General features: G+C 37.1%; 1 protein-coding gene and 1 long non-coding RNA gene across 5 annotated transcripts in view; both read right to left on the reverse strand.

The window, feature by feature from the left end:
* LOC109147156 overlaps positions 1-6,417 on the reverse strand; it is an 18,086-nt gene extending 11,669 nt beyond the window's left edge. For 2 of the 4 annotated variants that reach the window (XM_019294798.1, XM_019294797.1), the window contains exon 1: positions 6,178-6,416. In XM_019294798.1, the coding sequence (XP_019150343.1) occupies positions 6,178-6,309 (132 nt within the window). In that variant the 5' untranslated portion in view covers positions 6,310-6,416. Of the gene's footprint in view, positions 1-6,177 lie in introns of all 4 variants that reach the window. The other 2 variants (XM_019294795.1, XM_019294796.1) reach the window with 2 other exon arrangements.
* Positions 6,418-8,898: 2,481 nt separating this feature from the next.
* LOC109147158 lies at positions 8,899-11,402 on the reverse strand. Its single transcript, XR_002048564.1, has 2 exons — positions 11,007-11,402; positions 8,899-9,121 (listed from the first exon to the last, which is right to left on the reverse strand). It is a non-coding gene; the product is annotated as an uncharacterized LOC109147158 (long non-coding RNA).
* Between the last annotated feature and the right edge of the window lie 8,502 nt (positions 11,403-19,904).

The raw sequence follows: 19,904 nt of genomic DNA on the forward strand, positions 1-19,904 counted from the left end.
ATTCATGTAGCAATTGGTATATTGTGATGGCTCAAGCAGTAGACACCACTAACGCAATTTGATGTGTATACTTATCTCAAACTCAGCTTAAATGCAATTACTATTTAGTTTTACTGCAATAGAATATTTGGTTTAAGTGCAATAATGTATGTAGAAAACTAAAATGGAAGAAGTTGTGGATACTAACCTCGTTTCCCTGTTTCTCTGTTTATTGTGTGTGTCCTTTGACTGCTTACAACTCAGATATATATACTATAACAATGGACAGTTTCACAGACTTTTCACCTCCTAGCCTATTTATTGTTATGCCTTTCATCTTCTATAACTGCTTATTTCTAACACTCCCCCTCAAGCTGGAGCATAGATATTAAGCATGCCCAGCTTGTTACAAATATATTCAACCCTGTCCCTACTGAGCCCTTTAGTGAACAAATCAGCTAGTTGATCGCCACTACGAACATAAGCCATAGAAATTAAGCCTTGTTGAATCTTTTCACGCACAAAATGACAATCTACCTCAATATGCTTGGTACGCTCATGGAACACTGGATTATTTGAAATGTGTATAGCCGCTTGATTATCACACCACAAACGTATAGGCTTTACCACTTCCACACCAACTTCCTTCAACATATTGTGCACCCAAGTTATCTCACATGTCACATGAGCCATTGCCCTATACTCAGATTCCGCACTGGACCGAGCCACAACAGTTTGTTTCTTGCTTTTCCAAGAAACCAAATTACCTCCCACGAACACACAATATCCTGTTGTAGACTTCCTGTCGCTCAACGAACCTGCCCAATCAGCATCTGAAAAAGCCTCAATTCTCATATGTCCATGATCAGCATATAGAATGCCTTTACCGGGCGCATTCTTGAGATACTTTACAATTCGAACTGCTGCTTCCCAATGAGCTCGTGTAGGTGCTTGCATGAATTGACTTACCACGCTGACTGGAAAAGCAATGTCTGGACGCGTAATGGTGAGATAGTTCAACTTTCCCACCAACTTCCTATATCTTTCTGGAGAGTCAAAAGCCTCCCCCTCACCAGCCACAAGTCTAACGCCCTGCTCCATAGGGGTCTCGCATGGTTTTGATCCCAACAGCCCAGTATCATCAAGCAAATCTAACACATATTTCCTTTGGGAAAGAAATATTCCTCTCCGAGAGCGAGCAACTTCAATCCCTAGAAAATACTTCAATACTCCCAAATCTTTCGTGTGAAACTTTTCTTTGAGAAAAGATTTAAGAGCTTCAATTCCCACTGCATCACTACCTGTGATTACTATATCATCAACATAAACAATCAAGAGAATGCACCCAACATTAGTGTGCTTGAAAAAGACAGTATGATCACACATACTCCTTTGCATACCAAACTCAATAATCACGCTACTAAACCTCCCAAACCAAGCTCGTGGTGATTGCTTCAAGCCATATAGAGACTTCTTCAATTTACACACTCTCCCAGACTCCCCCTGAGCAACAAACCCAGGAGGTTGCTCCATGTAGACTTCCTCATCCAACTTACCATGCAAAAAGGCATTTTTGACATCTAGCTGATACAGAGGCCAATGTTTAGACGCAGCTAAGGAAATAAAAATACGTACTGAAGTGATCTTAGCGACAGGGGAGAATGTTTCTGTATAATCAACACCATAAGTCTGTGTATATCCCTTTGCCACTAAACGAGCTTTAAGTCTAGCCACAGACCCATCAGGATTCATTTTCACAACATAAACCCATTTGCAACCAACTGCCGTCTTACCAGCCGGGAGGGGTACCAAATCCCAAGTATGATTGTCTTCAAGAGCAACCATCTCTTCCTCCATTGCGTGTCTCCACCCATCATGAGCTATTGCTTGACTCAAAGTGTTTGGAACTGACACAGAATCTAAACGTGATACGAAGGTGCGAGATGATAGTGGCAAATGATCATAAGACACAAGAGAGGAAATAGGGTTTTGACAACGACGTTTACCTTTACGAAGGGCAATGGGAAGATCCAGGTCATTTGACGAAGATTCTGGTAAGGGGGAAGTATCCACTTGCGGTTCAGGCGGTGCCACTGCATCTCTCGGCCGTCGAGTATAAACCTGTGTAATGGGGGGCCTAGAAACAGACTCGACTGGTATGGTAATAGTATACGTAAGGAAATCATTATCTGGAGTAGACCCATACCCAGACGATCCCACATCCCCAGAGAACACCATGTTTTCAAAGAAGGTAACATCAGCTGACACTAAATACCGCCCCAAGTTAGGTGAATAACACCTATAACCCTTTTGAGTACGCGAGTACCCCAGGAATATACACTTAAGTGATTTAGGATCAAGTTTCCTGCGTTGAGGACGAACATCCTGGACAAAACAAGTGCATCCAAATATTTTTGGTGGGAGATGAAAGAGAGGTTCTGTTAGATACACCAAAGAATAAGGAATTTGTCCTTTAAGGACAGATGAAGGCATCCTGTTGATCAAAAAACACGCAGTATGAACAGCATCAGACCAAAAAACCTTAGGCACCTTCATCTGAAACAAAAGTGCCCGAGCGACTTCTAACACATGACGGTTCTTTCTTTCTGCCACTCCATTTTGCTGAGGGGTATACGCACACGAGGACTGATGAACCATCCCATTTTGGCTCATATAAGTGGAAAAAGGTTTAGAGAAATACTCTTGTGCATTGTCACTTCGCACACACTTAATACTTTTATTAAACTGGGTTTTGATCTCAGCACAAAAATTACAAAAAATTGTAAACAACTCATCTCTAGATTTCATAAGATATAACCACGTACACCTAGAGAAGTCGTCTACAAATGTTACGAAATATCTAAACCCGTTCGTCCCTGTGACATGACAAGGACCCCAGACATCAGAATGAACAAGATCAAATATAGATTGCACTCTGTTATTGACACGAGGAGGATAGGAACCCCGACAATGCTTAGCAAACTCACACGACTCACACTGCAAAGTAGACAATGACTCTAAACCAGGAAACAACTTCTTTAGGATCGACAGTGATGGATGACCATACCGACAGTGTAGTTGAAGAGGAGAGGTATCACTCAACATGGCCTTGGACGGAGATACAGACTGTTCCAAAACATATAGTCCTCCGATTTCCTTCCCCTTACCAATAATCTTCTTCGTCAAAAGATCCTGAAATAAACAATAACCCGGAAAAAAGGAGACAAAACAATTCAAAGTCCGTGTGATTTGGCTAATGGAAAGCAAATTAAAGGGAAACTTTGGAAGATATAATATAGATGACAAAGGTAATGAGGAGGTTGCAACAGCACTGCCTCGACCTAAAACTGGAACAGATGACCCATCTGCCAGAGTAACCATGGCCCCAGGGTTTGATGAAGAATATGAGGAAAAAATTTTAGAATTACCTGTCATATGGTCACTAGCTCCGGAGTCAATGACCCATTGTGTAGATGAAGAAGACACACATGCAACAGGATTACCTGTTTGGACAAAGGTGGCAGAAGAAGTCGGTTGATTGGATGGAAACTGGGGTGGAGACTGCACAAGAGAAGACCCCTTCAGTTGATTGAATACTGCTAACTCCTCATTTGTCATAACCACCATATGTCCTTCAGGCCCAGAGGTTGTGTTAGCAAATCTTTGCTGTCTTGGTGGTTTAGGACATTGATTCTTGAAATGTCCTGGTTCTCCACAATTGAAACATACCCTTGGTCCTCCACGACCTCCTCCGCGGCCCCTTCCTCCACGTCCTCGATGACGACCACCTCCACCGTGACTATTGTACCCTTCATTAGTATACCTCCCTTGCGACACAAACGTACTTCCTTCGTTATTGCTGCCTTGTGATATAAAAACGTTCTTCTCGGGGGGTTCATCAGTACTTACTGATGCATTCTGTATCTGGGAGAATACTTGATCCAATGATCCTAACTCTTTGTTTCCCAGCAATTGTGACCTAAGAACCTCATACTCTTTGTCAAGTCCAGAAATCCAGCTAAAGGCAATTAATTGATCACGTTGAGCTTTCATTGTTTTTACATCAGTTGTAATAGGCATCGCAGTACATAAAGCTTCACTTAAACTTTTGAAATCATAATAGTAATCTCGTAGATCTCGACCCTTTTGATTAGGACGATAAACATCCTGGGACAACTGATACAGTTTCCTCAAATTACTTGACCCACTAAACCATTCAGACACTAGATCCCACACTGCTTTAACCGTGGTACAATGTTGCATTGATAAGATCACTTTCCTATCAATACAATTAATTACCCGCGATAACAAAGCTTTATCATCTGCCTCCCACTCCTTATTATCTGGAGGGCAATCTGTATCTAAATGGTCACCTTTACCCATTCCATCCAAATTAATTTTGACCAAAAATTTCCATTCAGCAAAATTAGACCCATCAGCAGCCAGAACTACATCAATTAATTTAGACGGAGTAGACACAACAGTAATATTTTTGTTTTCTGCCATATTATATACGTGCCCAGTAAAAAAAAAAAAAAACACAGCAATACTCCAAATTAAAGCTGGATATGAAATTACCGCAGTACTGAACCACAATACTGAACTTCCATTATCCAATATTCAACAACACTCCAGAAGGCACAAAGAAAGGCACACACTACTCCAAAAGGCAAAAACAAACAATATTACCGCACAGCAGGTTTGTCTTCTCTCTCGCGAACGATATGAAGTTGCTCGAAACCTCTTTCTCTCCACTCATACGGACTCTACACTTTACGGCGAGCCCACCGGTGTATTCGCCGTCGAAGATGGTCGCCGGAAAACTCCTTCACGCGCCGGCGCGTGAGTCGGCGAGCAGTCTGTGACGGTGGCGCGTGGCGGCGCGTGGCTGCTCCGGTGACGTCGCGACTCGAGCTCCGGCGTCGTCCTCCCGTTCCGAGCAAAGCCCACTACTTCACTCTCACCGGCTCTGATACCATGTAGAAAACTAAAATGGAAGAAGTTGTGGATACTAACCTCGTTTCCCTGTTTCTCTGTTTATTGTGTGTGTCCTTTGACTGCTTACAACTCAGATATATATACTATAACAATGGACAGTTTCACAGACTTTTCACCTCCTAGCCTATTTATTGTTATGCCTTTCATCTTCTATAACTGCTTATTTCTAACAATGTACAGTATATAAAAATGCACATCAAATTGCAAGTAGCAATATGCAATTATGTATTGCTCTGTCTTGCTCATATTCTTCAAATTTGGACACTGCCCAATCAACATTCTCAATCATTACAAAGTTGCACAATGTTCATCCATTTGTCCCTAAACTTGTTAAATGGCCTTTTTGTCACTAAATCTGTTAACTTTTAACATTGGAACAAAATTGGGCAAAGTGAAAAGATAGGGTACCAACTACCAAATGCCATATTTGGTCTCCAATCTTTCCACTATGCTTCTTTTATGTCCACAAGTAATACCCAATTTAGTACTCGACTATAGTGGTTTTTCTTGATTTAATGCTAAACGACTTTTTGTGCTTAATTAGGTCCTCGACTTCGATGGTTTTACCTGAGTCCTCAACTGTTGGAATCAAGGACTAAATCGAGAACAATCACTATAGTCTAAATTGGGTAAAAACATTATAGTCGAAGACTAACTTGGATAAAACTATTATAGTCAAGGATTACATTGGGTATTGATAGAGATGAAATTACCAAGCTATCTTAACAAGGACTCAATTGAGTAAAACCTTAAAAGTCGAAGACCTGCATAAAAACTCATTTATGACTAAATCCAGAAAAACCACTATAGTCGAAGATTAAATTGGGTATTAACTCATTCATCAAAGTTTGATGGAGTTAGCGATTGAGAAAATAGAGGATAATTTTATGACGATTGAAGACATTGAATAGGGTAAAACTGTTAAAAGTAGTAAATAATAGATTAAAAAAAAAAAGGGTTTAAAAAAAACTCAGTAAAAAGTAAAATTTGGGCAATGGTTAAGCAGTATAAAATACTGCAGAAATTAATTCACTTAGATAAAATCATAAAAACAATCAAATATATACTTTGTAAATAATTCATCATATCATGATGAATCTTCTTTAATTTTGATAGGATACTTTTACAGTAAGAAGTTCCATACATCTAAGAATTTCCAGAAGTAGATAATAATGAGGTGATTATAAGAAAAAAGGTAACCTTGATTGCATCAATGGAGCCTTTAACATTGAAAACTTGAAGAAAAGCGTGAGAGAAGGCTTGGCGATGCAGCAACCCAGAACTCTTTATCAGAGTTCCATCTATATCAAAGGTCACCAAAATCCTCTTCATTTTCTTCTTCGATCTATATCTGCTCTTTCAAATCTCATTATATCAATGATTTCATTGGATTGCATCTGGGACTTCTATTTCACAAAGATCATATTTTGTTCCATTTTGCATTAACATTTTGCTAACTGGTATCTAAAATTAGTACTCTCTTCAATCTCATTTTATAGGTTAGTTATTAACGACTGAAGTTATTTTTAATTAAATTTTTGAGTTAATACCCAAAATTGTCTTCAACTACAGTGATTTTTTTCAATTTTGTCTTAAACGACTTTGGTGACTTAATGTAGTCCCAGAGTTTTGTGTTTTTACTCAATTTCGTCTCAGACTTTTGTGTTTTTGCTCAATTTAGTCCCTCATATGTTATTCCGTCCATTTGTTGTTAAATAAATAGATAATTCAGTAATTTTAATATTGGCATCTCTTTATTCATAGACATGTGAAGTGCGAAATCACTCTTTTTTTACGAATTACTCCCAGAATCACTTCTAAAGCTGCGAATATAAAATTTGATTCGTAGGTCCGAGAGTAACTCTGGGTGTAATTCGTGTAAGAAAGAGAGATTTCTCACTTCGCAGGTTGAAAGTAAAGAGAGGTCAATATTGATATTATTGAATTGTCCCTTTATTTAACACCAATTTGACGCAATAACAAACGGAGGACTAAATTGAGCGAAACACAAAAGTCTGGGACTATATTAGGTCACCAAAGTCGTTTAGGACGAAATTGAGAAAAACCACTATAGTCGAGGACAATTTTGGGTATTAACTCTTAAATTTTTTAAGATATTAATATACAAATTTATATATTTAAAAATTATATTAAAAATGCTATTAAATATAAAAAATTAAATTTAAAAATATACTAAAAGCGTTTTTATTTGTCATTTTTAATTAATAGGGGTAGAGATTTTTTTTTTTTTTGATTTTTTTCTGTAAAATAAAAATTTTTGTGGGCTCATTGATTGAGGAATGGAAAGAAACTACTGCGAAGCTTGTGGGTGGCAAGGATTGTCGCACCCAGCATGACGCGTGCACGGAGCAGTCAGGACCGTTTCTAAGAAGATTGGGGTCTTATGCCAAAATTTAACGTAGGTCATTTTTTGTATAATTGTGAACTAGTAAATTACCTGTGCGATACATAGATAAATCTTTTTTATTATATATTTAAATAATAAAATTAATGATGAAATTATAAACAATTCTAATATTTGAAAGTGTACATTTATTTGAAATTATAAGATTTGTATATTAGTATTGAAATTGATTACTTAAAAAATTATGTTAGGAAAAGTCTAAACAAAAAATAGAAGGAAGAGAATTGCTAATTGATATTATTTTAAGTAACAAAAATATACTATAATCAAATGAAGATATATTATATTGTACCAAAATATATAATAATTTATAAAAAAAATTATCATTCAAGTTTTCACTTGAAAAGTGACATTCTTCCTCTTATTCAACCATATTTTGATGTAAAATCATTCACCAAAGTCTTTCTTACAATATACTTGATCATAAGTAAGATTTCAACAACTTCAACTTTAAAAAACTTCTTTATGCATAAACAACAGTAATAAAAATAGTCAAGACTATTTGATATTGCAATTGTAGCATCAAAATACAAGCAATTAGATTGTTATTCACCTATCAAAAAAATCTCTAGCTAAGGTTAGTTATTAAATTAATAATTTTAAAATTTTGAATAAAATTAAAAGATTAAAATATTTAACTTACATACTTTCATCCTTTTATCGTGAAGAATAAAAAAATTGAGGATGTCAAATGCACAAATAATGCACTTCAAATTAATGATTACTGAGACCGAATTTCTCTATTATGAATACAAATTTTGTGTGTACTCATTATAATAGAAATATGAGTAATTTTTTATTCTTTATACATAATAATTTTACAATAGTCAAATAGACTCGCCTCAATTCCTATAAGTTATAGTACTATAACTCTATATGTAATCAAGTACTTAGGAATTAAGAATGTAAGTTTTATAGAATTTTAGACAGTCTTAATTTCTTGGAATAAGGTTCAAATTGACCACTGAAAAGTAACCTGAAAATGCAATTAGGCCACTTAACGAAAATAAAGTGCAATTAGGTCACTGAACACTCAAAAAACGTGCAATTATGCTACTGAACACTCCAAATGTATGCAATTTTACTGGATAACAGGTTGCCATCTATTTTAGCAGATTACCTGCTTACGTGTCAGCTGAGTTGGCATTTTTAATAATTTTTAAATAATTTTCAATAAATTTCAAAAAAATTAAAAAATTAAAAAATTAAAAAATTAAAAAAAAAAAATTAAACCCCGTCATTTTTTTTAAAATTTATTATTAAAATTTATTAAAAAAATATTTAAAAATGTCAATTCAGCTGCCACGTAAGCAAGTAACCTACTAAAATTGATGGTAACCTACTATCATGTGAAATTGCATACATTTGAAGTGTTCAGTGGCCTAATTGCACTTTTTTGTTCAGTGACCTAATTGCATTTTCAAGTTACGTTCAGTGGATAATTTGAACCTTATTCCTAATTTATTTATACATAAATTATACCAACACTAATAATCTAATATATAAAACATCAGCGGAAGACTTTACTTAGGAAAAGGAAAAAACGGGAAGTGATATGCCACATCCACCTCAATGCGGATGCACAGGCTAGTCTGAACAAAACATACTATTCATATCCTTACAACCATGACACACAGGCCCAAAACACTAACTGATCAGTCCAAGGGAGCTACACTAACAACCCGACAGCTAACGCGCTCGCCATAAGCTACTCAAGCCCTGTAAAGCAACATAAAGAAAGGGGACGACACTCGGTCAGCGAATATTGCTTGTAACCCATCAATACGCGTTAAGTAGCATATATATATAGTATAAAACAAAACCATTTTCGAAACGGGATGTAGTATATATTAGTTCAAAAGTCATAGAGAGAAATCGACTGCAAAGACTCTATTTTACTCTCAAAAGAACAAGGGAAATCAACATCCCAAGACAATGACAACAACAATAACCAAATACAACTCGAGGTGCATTCTACTGATCACAAAGTAGAATACCACTCTACATGCTCATTAACAAAGAATAAACATTCAATCATTGGCAACTACATGCCACAGTGACACTACATGTCACAAGATTCACACAGTTCCAACCTTATGCCCGGTTCCAACCTTATGGCTACCCCCGGCCTTATTACAGTTCCAACCATTACCTCCGAGAACCCCTGTACTTCTGAGTCCAACCTTATGCCTCCGGGAACCGTCGTTCCCCCACCTACAACCACCAACATTTCCACCTACACATAGTACACGAGGGTACCGTTCATTTCAATCACACAACTACCAACAAGTGAGCAAAGCTCAAGTCACACCACCAATTTCATTTCATGGCCACCACGAGGACCACATATGTACCTTGGTGATTAATGTCCCATACCATTAACCGTGCAATCAAGGTACAACCAATACACACATTTTCATCACCGGAATCAATCAATGGATCACAACAAAGATATGAAACCATACTCAACAAGGAAAGGTTACAATCCGACACCAACAATGGTCAACACAAGTTGCCAACCTCAATAGGAAAGAACAAACCACACACTCTAGCATTTCAACATCAAACTAGCATGCTTATCAAACGGGTAAACCAAACATAGTTCCGTAGAGCATACAAGACTCATTATGGTCCAACGAATCACAAAGTTAAATACTTAGCACGATTCAAGACACCAAATCCTACATGGATTCCTAACATACCGTTCTAGACATACGAAACATCAAGAAGACACTCAAATATCCCAATAAAACAACATCGGGAGGTCAAAACATCAATTACCGAGTCAAAAAAAATCACGGGGAACAAATCCTCGACTGACCACCAACAGTGTACCCCGCGGGTGGACCTCCACCCGTGGTTCCGCCCGCGGGAACCGAAGCCCAACACGTGTACCCCGCAGGTGGGGCGGCGGGTAGGCTACTGCCCGTCGTTCCGCCCGCGGGTACGCCCTGTACCACGAAATAATCCCTTCGGGGATTTTCAATAACAAGACCAAATTCAAGTCCAAAATCTCATAAAATACAACAATATGACTTGAACCCAAGAAATAGCAAGTAATGGCATACAAGAACCCTAATAACAAGCTCTAGATATGCATTACCACAAGACAATGCATCAAAACTCACATTTCATAGCAAAAATCACAAGTAGAAGTCAAGAAATCATCATATAGGTAAGAAAATAGATTTTGTAAAGCATGGGTTACCTCATTCGCTTAACATTCAAAAACAACGCTAAGCTACCGGGAACCTGTGAATCAAACTGATCCTTCACTTTAATAACAAAACTAATTAACCTATGAGGGGGTTTAAACCTTAGCTTATCTTAAGATTAACCACACCCTTAACCATCTAGCCTATGATGGTAAACTTATTAGAATGTGAACTAGGCAACAACACTAATTATTAAGTTAATAACCAACCCAAGGTAAACTTAACAATTAAAACTAATATCTAGTGCTTAGGCTTTGTGAAAATCGAACCCTAGATATCCTTTAAACATTAACCCCTATCTTACCACTAAACTAAGCAACACTTTAATAATATTAATTAACAACAAACTATTTAACATCTAATAAGCAACAAGGATAGGCAAAGCTCACCACTGACTATCGGAGAGACGTCGACCGTCACCGCCAGAGAAAAGCTGCCACCTTACTTGCTCCGAGGTTGCCGTAGGAACGTCGAAGGGGCAAACCAGTTGCTGTTTTGCCGAGCTCCACCATCTGTTCACACAAGCCATGCAGGTCCGTCACCCGAGCTGCCGGTGGAGGGCTGTTGTGGTTGTCGTTGATGGACTGTTCGCTAACCGGAGAACCACAACACTGCCGCCGACTTGCTTGCTACGAGAACTACGCTGATCGCCGGAGCTGCTAACGGTCTCCAAAGTTACTCACGATCAACCCTCACCACTGTAGGTCAAAGAAAGGGAAAGAACACGGATGGCTTCGCTCACCTTTCGGATGGACAAGATGAGGCGGAAAACGGCAGAAGAAGAAGAAGAATCATAATACATGTATACTCCATCTATTTTGAGTAGGGTAGATTTCTATTTGTGGGTTGGGTTGGGCTTAGGCTAGATTAGATTAGGGAATTGGGTTGGACTAGACATTTTGGACTCACAACATATCACTCATATATTTATATATACACTCATGGGCTTGACTATTGGGTGCAAGACTCATAGTAAATAGTTATATTTTGGGCTTAAGGCATTTGGATACGAAAATAATAATTCATATAATAAATAGACCCGAGCCCGCTTTAAATTAAATAGCTATATAAATATTTTTAACAAAATATTTAATATCGGGACTATAGTTTATTTTAGGAAAATACGGAGTGTTACAAAGACCATTCAAGATCTCAAAAATTCATTTTCTCAACTCATGGGGAGTAATCATTATCAAATATTATACAACTAATTTGTTTCAGGCAAATTATCATGACGTAATTTATTTCTAGCTTTCAAACACATAGCATTTTAAATAACTATATCATGATAACTTTGACATGATCATAAAATATTTTGGACTATATAGCATAACACTAAGGATAGAAATTCAAGACTTTTCATGAGTCATTATCCATCCAAAATCAATCCCATATGAGGTCTTCCAGACTTTTATTAAAAATAACGGTCCGATGACCAGACACATTACCAAGTAGGAAAGGCTTAGAACTCATAAAGTACATTCCTACAAAAACTAAAATTTTGATGTCTTGTAAAAATCAATGACATTCAAAATACTTATTATAATCTGCTCATGTACTACTACAGGAGTACAAGGTGACTATCACATATGACAATGAGACCCACACTATTTTAAAATAATTTTAGTTATGTACTTCTACTGGAGTACAACGGATTCATGTACCATCCAAAAGGTACCATCCGAGAATTAAAACCCGTCCAGAAAAGTAAACTTCAAGAAGTAATTAATTCTAAATTGTCAAATGATTCTGGATGATCCACGAGAATTAACTTCTCAGATCATTCATTATATGCATTAATGGATTGCAATAATTTAATGATCGTATGCTCGTAGTGATCCTTCAGGGATTAACTTAGGCTCTATGAATCTTTTTCGATCAAATATTCATAGCCGATGGTTTAGACCAAAATGTGTCAAATAAAAATTAGTGCTCTTAGTGTTTACCTTCTGGGCAAAACTATATTAAAAATTAGGCACTATCATCTTGTTTGGATACTCAGATTTGAGATTTATTTCAATGTCCGAGACTCATGTAAAAGGATTTCTAAAATAAAGACTAGCACCATAAATAAGCTTGAACTTGGACAAATAATCAATTGACTTCTAAATAAATACCAAGTCAATTTTCATTAGGAGATTGTCCTAGTGTTGTTATATTCTAATTAGTGCTATGACTTGTCGTCTTCTGGGCAATGCTATGTCAAAAAATTGAAGCTATAATATCTCTTAAAACGTAGGGTATGAGTTATATCACAACATTCAGGCTCATATCATGTAATTGTTATAACAAGAACAAGTTAATGTTTAGCAACAACAGGTGCAACCTAACAAAATCATGTTTCCAGTGGCCTATAGCAAATAATTAATTGCCAAAAAGAAAGATAACAAATTCTCTTATATGAGCCTAATCAAGAGATTATATGCTAAATTTTGTCAAATAAGGAGAAGCATATTCAATATGTGATATAATTGTCCCTTGTATTGGACACCAAAAATTCAATTGAATCATGCACATCCATTTTAAACAAAGAGTATCATGTTTGGTATACACAAGGCATGACATGACAAGAGATATTCTATTAACTCATAAATTAGAAAGTAAAATGAGAGAAGTACCGTGTGCCGAAGGATAATGAGCACATGTTTGCTGCCGGGCCCATTTATTCTTATTTCGGGGAGTAAAAAACAACACGTTTCCAAATAAGCTCTCATTTTATCTCATAGTTTCATAAAAGCATCAAAACAACACAAAATAGCAAGATATACAAGCTGGCAGAAAATTTTTAGATTTTTGACCTGGATTACAGGATTTTTTGGGGAAGAACGGTAACTCATTTTGACACAAAATTTACCAAATAAGAAGTACATCGAGCCTATAGAGATGGAAAAAACTGCTAATTTTTAGCATATATTGGGAAAGATCTCACATACCCTCACCGAAATGCCGAGAAAACTTGTGCGGATCTCATGAACCAACAATCACACATTGTACAACATATTGAGAAATTCACATCTCAAGAAATAGTAGAGAATAGACTTCGCTTGAGAACTTCAATTGAGGCAACGAGATGACTTGCATTTCAAGGATATTCTTTTAGAGGCCATGACGAGTCAATAACATCAACGAACCGTGAAATTTTTTTAGAGCTATTGAGTTTCATTGCCTCTTTTAATGATGAAGCAACAAAAGTTCTTGATAAAGCTCCACGAAATGCATCATATACATCACCAACAATAGAAAAGCAAATTTTGCAAGTGTTGGCAACTAAAGTAAAAAGTGATATCCGAGAAGAAATTGGTGATGCAAAATTTTGTATCATTGGTGATGAAGCTCGAGATGAATCAAAGAAGGAACAAATGTCAATTGTCTTAAGATTTGTTGATAGAGATGGCTTTATACAATAGCGTTTCTTTGGAGTTGTTCATGTTAAGGACACTAGTGCATCAACTTTGAAAGAAAGTATATTTTTATCTTATCTCGTCATAATCTTGATGTTCAAAATATTCAGGGACAAGGTTATGATGGTGCAAGTAACATGCGTGGAGAATAGAATGAATTGAAAAATTTAATCTTGGATGAATGTCCTTATGCTTATTATGTTCATTGTTTTGCACACCGATTGCAATTGGCATTAATAGCTTCTTCAAATGAAGTCATCCTTGTCCATCAATTTTTCACCAAGTTGAACTCTATTATTAAATGTTGTTGGGGCTCTATGTGAGCGCAATGACCAGTTGAAAGTTGCTCATGCCTCAAATATTGCTCATTTGCTTAGTATTGATGAGCTTGAAAGTGGGATGGGTCTTAATCAATTGGTTATTTACAAAGGCCGGGTGATACTCGTTGGAGTTCTCATTTGAAATCTATTTCAAGTTTGATGAGAATGTATAGTGCAACATGTGAATTTTTACTTAATAAGTTTTGTAACCCCTTTTAAATTTTAGTTTGCATGTAAGTGTTCTTGTAAAAACGTTAGGCTGGGTTTGACGTGAATAATATTCTAAATAAAAGCAATGAGTAAAGTAAAGAGAGAGATTTTTATAGTGGTTTGGTTGTTAACTAAGCCTGGTCCATTGTGTCTTCACAACGCGTGAATGATTGCACTATGTCCCTATAGTACAATGACCACCAACAGTTCACCCCTTAATCACAAAGTCGACGATGACTGTTTCACCAGGTTTTTCAACTCAACAAGAGTTTACTCTGCCTCTTTCTACTAATCCAAGTAGAGAAAACAAGATGAAGAATAAGATTTTCTTCTTTTTCCAACTGGAAATCTTGGCTCTTGAATCTGAAAATTTGAACGTTGCAGTAGCTCAAGACTTCGCAAATCTGGATGTTGCTTTGAAGCTTTTGTCTCTCTCACTGGTCACTAGAACTTAGAGGATTTTCACCGTTTTTCTCTCACTAGAATACTTAGAATGACCATCACCTTCTTCTGAAAGTGAAGAGGGTATTTATAAGCTTGGAAATTGTTTCGTTGGAGGGAAAACAAAATTTCAAACTGCCTATGCGACCAACGAGTACTAACTGATGGGTAATCCAGAGAGGTACAAGAGTTGTCAGATTTCTAGCAGTTGAATCCTTAAACTGTGTAGAAAGTTTGCTTTTGATCTTCACACATTATCTTGGCATTTAATGCGAAATTGAACTTGGGATATGTTCCTAGGACTCACTTTGTCTTAGGATATATCAATTTAAGGTTAAGGATTGTTTTACGCTAAGAGAATAATTCTGGCTTGTCCTACAAAGTTGTTAACTAGGTTAACGCCTCAAACCTTGTGTCCTCTCGGATATGATTGATTGACTTTACCAATCATCCCTTAATTCCTCGAATGATCTGTCTTATCACTCGGTCTTGATAAATACACAAGAGGTAGACCCTTCCATGATTCGGTCTTTGCAACCTCTCGGTCTTCATCTTCAACTCTTCATCTTCGAATCTTTGTTTTTAGTTATTCGTCTCAGATTAACTCTTCGGTTTCGAGTCGTTGAGAGTTAATCCCTCGAGTAACTCCTCTGTATGAGATTTTGACCTCCTCGAGTATTTGTTTGGTTGAGTACAATTTGTACACTCGGTTTAAACATTTGTTTAATATTCGAATGTCACAAAACTTATTCTAAGTCTTGAGAATAAAAAGATTGGGAAGGGGAAGGGGAAGGGGAAGGGGGGGGGGGGTCTAAACTCCTAAGCTTGGTATCATCATAATCTAATTACAAAGTGTTCCTAACATTATTGAAGATGGAACTACACATGCTCACCGTGGAGATGTCGATGGAGCTTATGAGGTACTCACTTCTTTTGAGTTTGTATTCATTATGCATCTCATGAGAAAAATTTTCGAGATTTCTAATATGCTTTGCCAAGCTTTGCTACTTTAATCTCAAGAAATATTGAATGCAACGCATCTTGTGTCATATACTAAATTGCTTATTCAAAATTTAAGAGATAGTGGATGGGATGAATTAGTTGCAAGTGTGAAGTCTTTTTGTGAAACTGTTAACATAACTATGTCTGATTTTTATGCTCAATATATTGCAAGAAGATGAAGGGATAGACATCAACAAGATGAATTAACAATTGGGTATCATTACAAATTTGATATTTGTAATGCCGTGATTGATTCTCAGTTGCAAGAGTTGAGCAATATGTTTGATGATAAAGTAATAGAGTTAATTATTCTCAGTTCATCGTTAGATCCAAAAGAGGTGCGTATATCATTCAGAATTGATGACGTTTGCAAGTTAGTAGAGAAGTTTTACCCTCAAGACTTTGAAGATTATGAAATTTTACAATTGAGAACGCAACTTGAACATTTTGAACATGGGCAACAACTTCTTGATTTCAGAACACTAGAAAGTATTTATGATCTAGAAAATCAAACATCTATCCTCTTGTGTTCAGAGTAGTAACTCCCATTCTCACACTTCTAGTATGTACAGCTACTACAAAACGATCTTTTTATGCCATGAATATAGTAAAGACTACACTTCGTAACAAGATGGAAGATGAATTTCTTAATGATTGTTTGTTAGTATACATTGAAAAACAAATTGCAAAGCAATTTAGTATAGATCCAATTATAGATGATTTTCGTGACATGAAAGAGAGACGTTCTAACTTCTAAATTTTAGTAGATTGGTAATATAATAATGTATTTTGGAATATGTTAAATGAATATTAATGTATTTTATTATTATTCTCTCTCAAATTGTGATGGCTCCCCGCACCAACAAATCAGCTCTGCCCCTGGTTGTTTGAAGATTTAATTTAAGTATTCTTTGTGTTTTTTTTAAGTAGTAAAAATATAGAGTAAAAGACAGTTTTGGTCCTAGACTTATAGTGGCACGGACAATTTTGGTACTCTATAACAAATTTAGACAATTTATGGACACACTTATTGTGACGAGGACAATTTTAATCCTCCGTCTACATTTCCGTTAGATACTGTTTGAGAGGAGGGTATTTGCGTCATTTCATGATGTCTGCTTCTCTTTATTCTATCTTTGCGTCATTCATTCCATCGTCTCGACTTCTCCAACGCTGACATTTTCCCCTCTCCGCTGTAGACGATTCGTCGGACCACCACCACCTCCTCCTTCACTCCGCCGAGACCACCTCCTCCCCTGCCGACAACTAATTCTTCAACCCCCACTCCTCCGCCGACTTCACCCACGACCTTTGCGTCCCAGTAAGTACTCTCTGCGATGAAAAACACAAGAGTTTGAAAAATGATGGATCTTCTTCACGACGACGATGGTGGGGCAAGGTGTCAGCAACAGAGTCGCGTTCGATTTGCCTTAAAACAGTGAATCGTAATGGGGATAGATCTTGGGCTAAGCTTCAATGCGGTCATGAATTCCACCTGGGTTAGTTCAATTTTGAGCACCTTGCTATCTGATTTTGTAATTGAAGTTTGGAATTTTCGAGATTCGATTAATTGCTCTGTAGAAATTGAAATTTGTTACAAAATATTTGAATAATGGACATTATTACACTTTAATACCATTGATTAGCCATTAGTGTATTGCTTTGTAACTGCTATTGCTTTGTATTATATAAAGTTGATTCCCAATAATAAGATGGTTATTTCTTGGAGTCTTCATCTTCTCTCTACTTTTATATCTCTGCACTCTCTATTTTATATTATATTGTTCCTGCAAATCCACCAGCTAGGAGCTAACGGGCCAACGGGCATCAACATCTTAACACGTTATCGGCCCGCTCAATATACCCGGTGAACGGTAATCCTATACTTTATGTATTTTTTGCCTAAAATCACATATTCTATGTTTTTTTTTTGTTTTTTTTTATTTTATTTTTGCATCTGTCAATATTCAAGATATGCTTATCTTTTTACTGGTAGTCCTCATATATGTGAATATGTGCATTTTGGACATATGATTATCTTTTACTGGATAGTACTCTTATATGCCTAAATTGTATATTTTCTGATACTGTGGATCCTATCTAATTTATATATTTGTTATTCCAGTATATTATTACCTTTCATTTACATCAAAATGTGTATCTGTCTAAACTTTTCTTCCAACAAAAAAGCAGAAAAGTAGAAGGGAGAAGTTTTTTAAAACATACAGTGTTGTTTACTGTTTTTTTTTTCAAAACCAAAAACAACAAATTTTCTTAGATTTGTCTTCAAAAAAAAAAATGAAGTTAATTGTTTTTCTACAGCATTGTTCAGAAACAACCGTTTCTTTTGCATATTTCGAAATACAGAGAGTTTGTTTTCATACAATTTTTTTCTTTCCCTTGAATCTTTGAACCGAATAAAATCAAAAATAATAATACTAACCGAATCGGCGGCGACGATCGGTGATGGTGAGACGACGGTCTGGACGACGACGACAATCGATGCACGGTGGTGCGCTGGACGGCAGTTTCCTCCCGCAGAAATGGCAATCAACGGCAGTAGGCGTTGATTCTTGATGGCCGACGCCTTTATTTTTTTCTGATCTGCACCATTGATCGATGGCGCTGGGTAATGACCGGCAACGGTTCGGTGCTTTGCGGCGACGGCGACGCGGAAGACCTCCGTCTGGTCGGTTGTGGCGGTGGCTTGTGGCGATGGTGGCCGCGGATCGCTTGCGTAAACGGACGCCCGGATTCCTCTCGCGATAGCGGCGACCAGTGATGTTTTGCGAAGAAGATGGCGGTGATCGACGGTGTCTGCGGCCGTTTAATCGAAACCGTTTTGCGTAAAATAACGCTAGCAGTGTTTTAATATAGCTTTTACTCTTCAATTAAACGCCAGAAGCGTTATTTCTCTTTGGCCTAGGGTTTTTATTAAGCCTCTAATATTTGCATATCATTTATATGGGCCATCTTTCATGGGCTATTTTTTTTTATTCTCATTCAGGCCCTCATTTGTTTGGACCATTTTTTTTTTGGTATGCTATATTATATGTTACTTGGGCCTTTTGTTTATTGAAATAAACTAGGCCACACATGCTATTTCTTTGGTCCTCATTTAAATATTTTCTGTAGAAATGGCTGCTCTCGCAAAAAGAGAATTCGTTGTACTCGCCCTCGATGGAAGCAATTTCCTCACTTGGGCGCTTGATGTTGAGATATATCTCCAATCTACAAAACTGCTGGACACCATTGAAGAGACATCTACGAGCACTACAGCCCAGAAGGCAAAAGCGCTCATTTTCCTCCGCCACCATCGTAACCACGACCTCAAGAATGAATACTTAACAGAAAAAGACCCCTATGTCCTCTGTACATCTCTTAAGGAATGATTTGACCAACAGACGTCATTGGTCCACCCCCAGGCCCAACATGATTGGCTTAACCTCCGATTTCAAGACTTTAAGTCTGTGACTGAATACAACTCCGCCCTACACAAAATTGTGTCACAACTGAAGCTCTGTAAGTAGACAATTACGGACGAGGATCTGATTGAAAAAACTCTATCCATGTTCCATCCAAATAACCTTGTGCTCCAGCAGCAGTAGAGGAATACAAAGTATACTCTGCATTCAAAGCTCATTACGGCTTTACTTGTGGCTAAAAAGCATAGCCCGTTATTGATGCATAATCACAATGCGCATCTAACCGGCACTGCACTTGTGCCTGAAGCACACACTATTGCCCAGCAGAGCAACAATCGGCGGGGTCGAGGCCGGGGAAGGGGGAGAGGTCATGGCAGGGGCCCAAAGCGAGGTGGTAGAGGGGGAGCTAGCAGTAGTGACTCTTGTCCTCAGAACAAGCAAACTCAAAGAAATATATCAAGCAAGTCACAACATAACTCCGGTCAGTC

Source organism: Ipomoea nil, unplaced genomic scaffold, assembly GCF_001879475.1.
Source record: "Ipomoea nil cultivar Tokyo-kokei standard unplaced genomic scaffold, Asagao_1.1 scaffold1977, whole genome shotgun sequence".
Taxonomy (NCBI): domain Eukaryota; kingdom Viridiplantae; phylum Streptophyta; class Magnoliopsida; order Solanales; family Convolvulaceae; genus Ipomoea; species Ipomoea nil.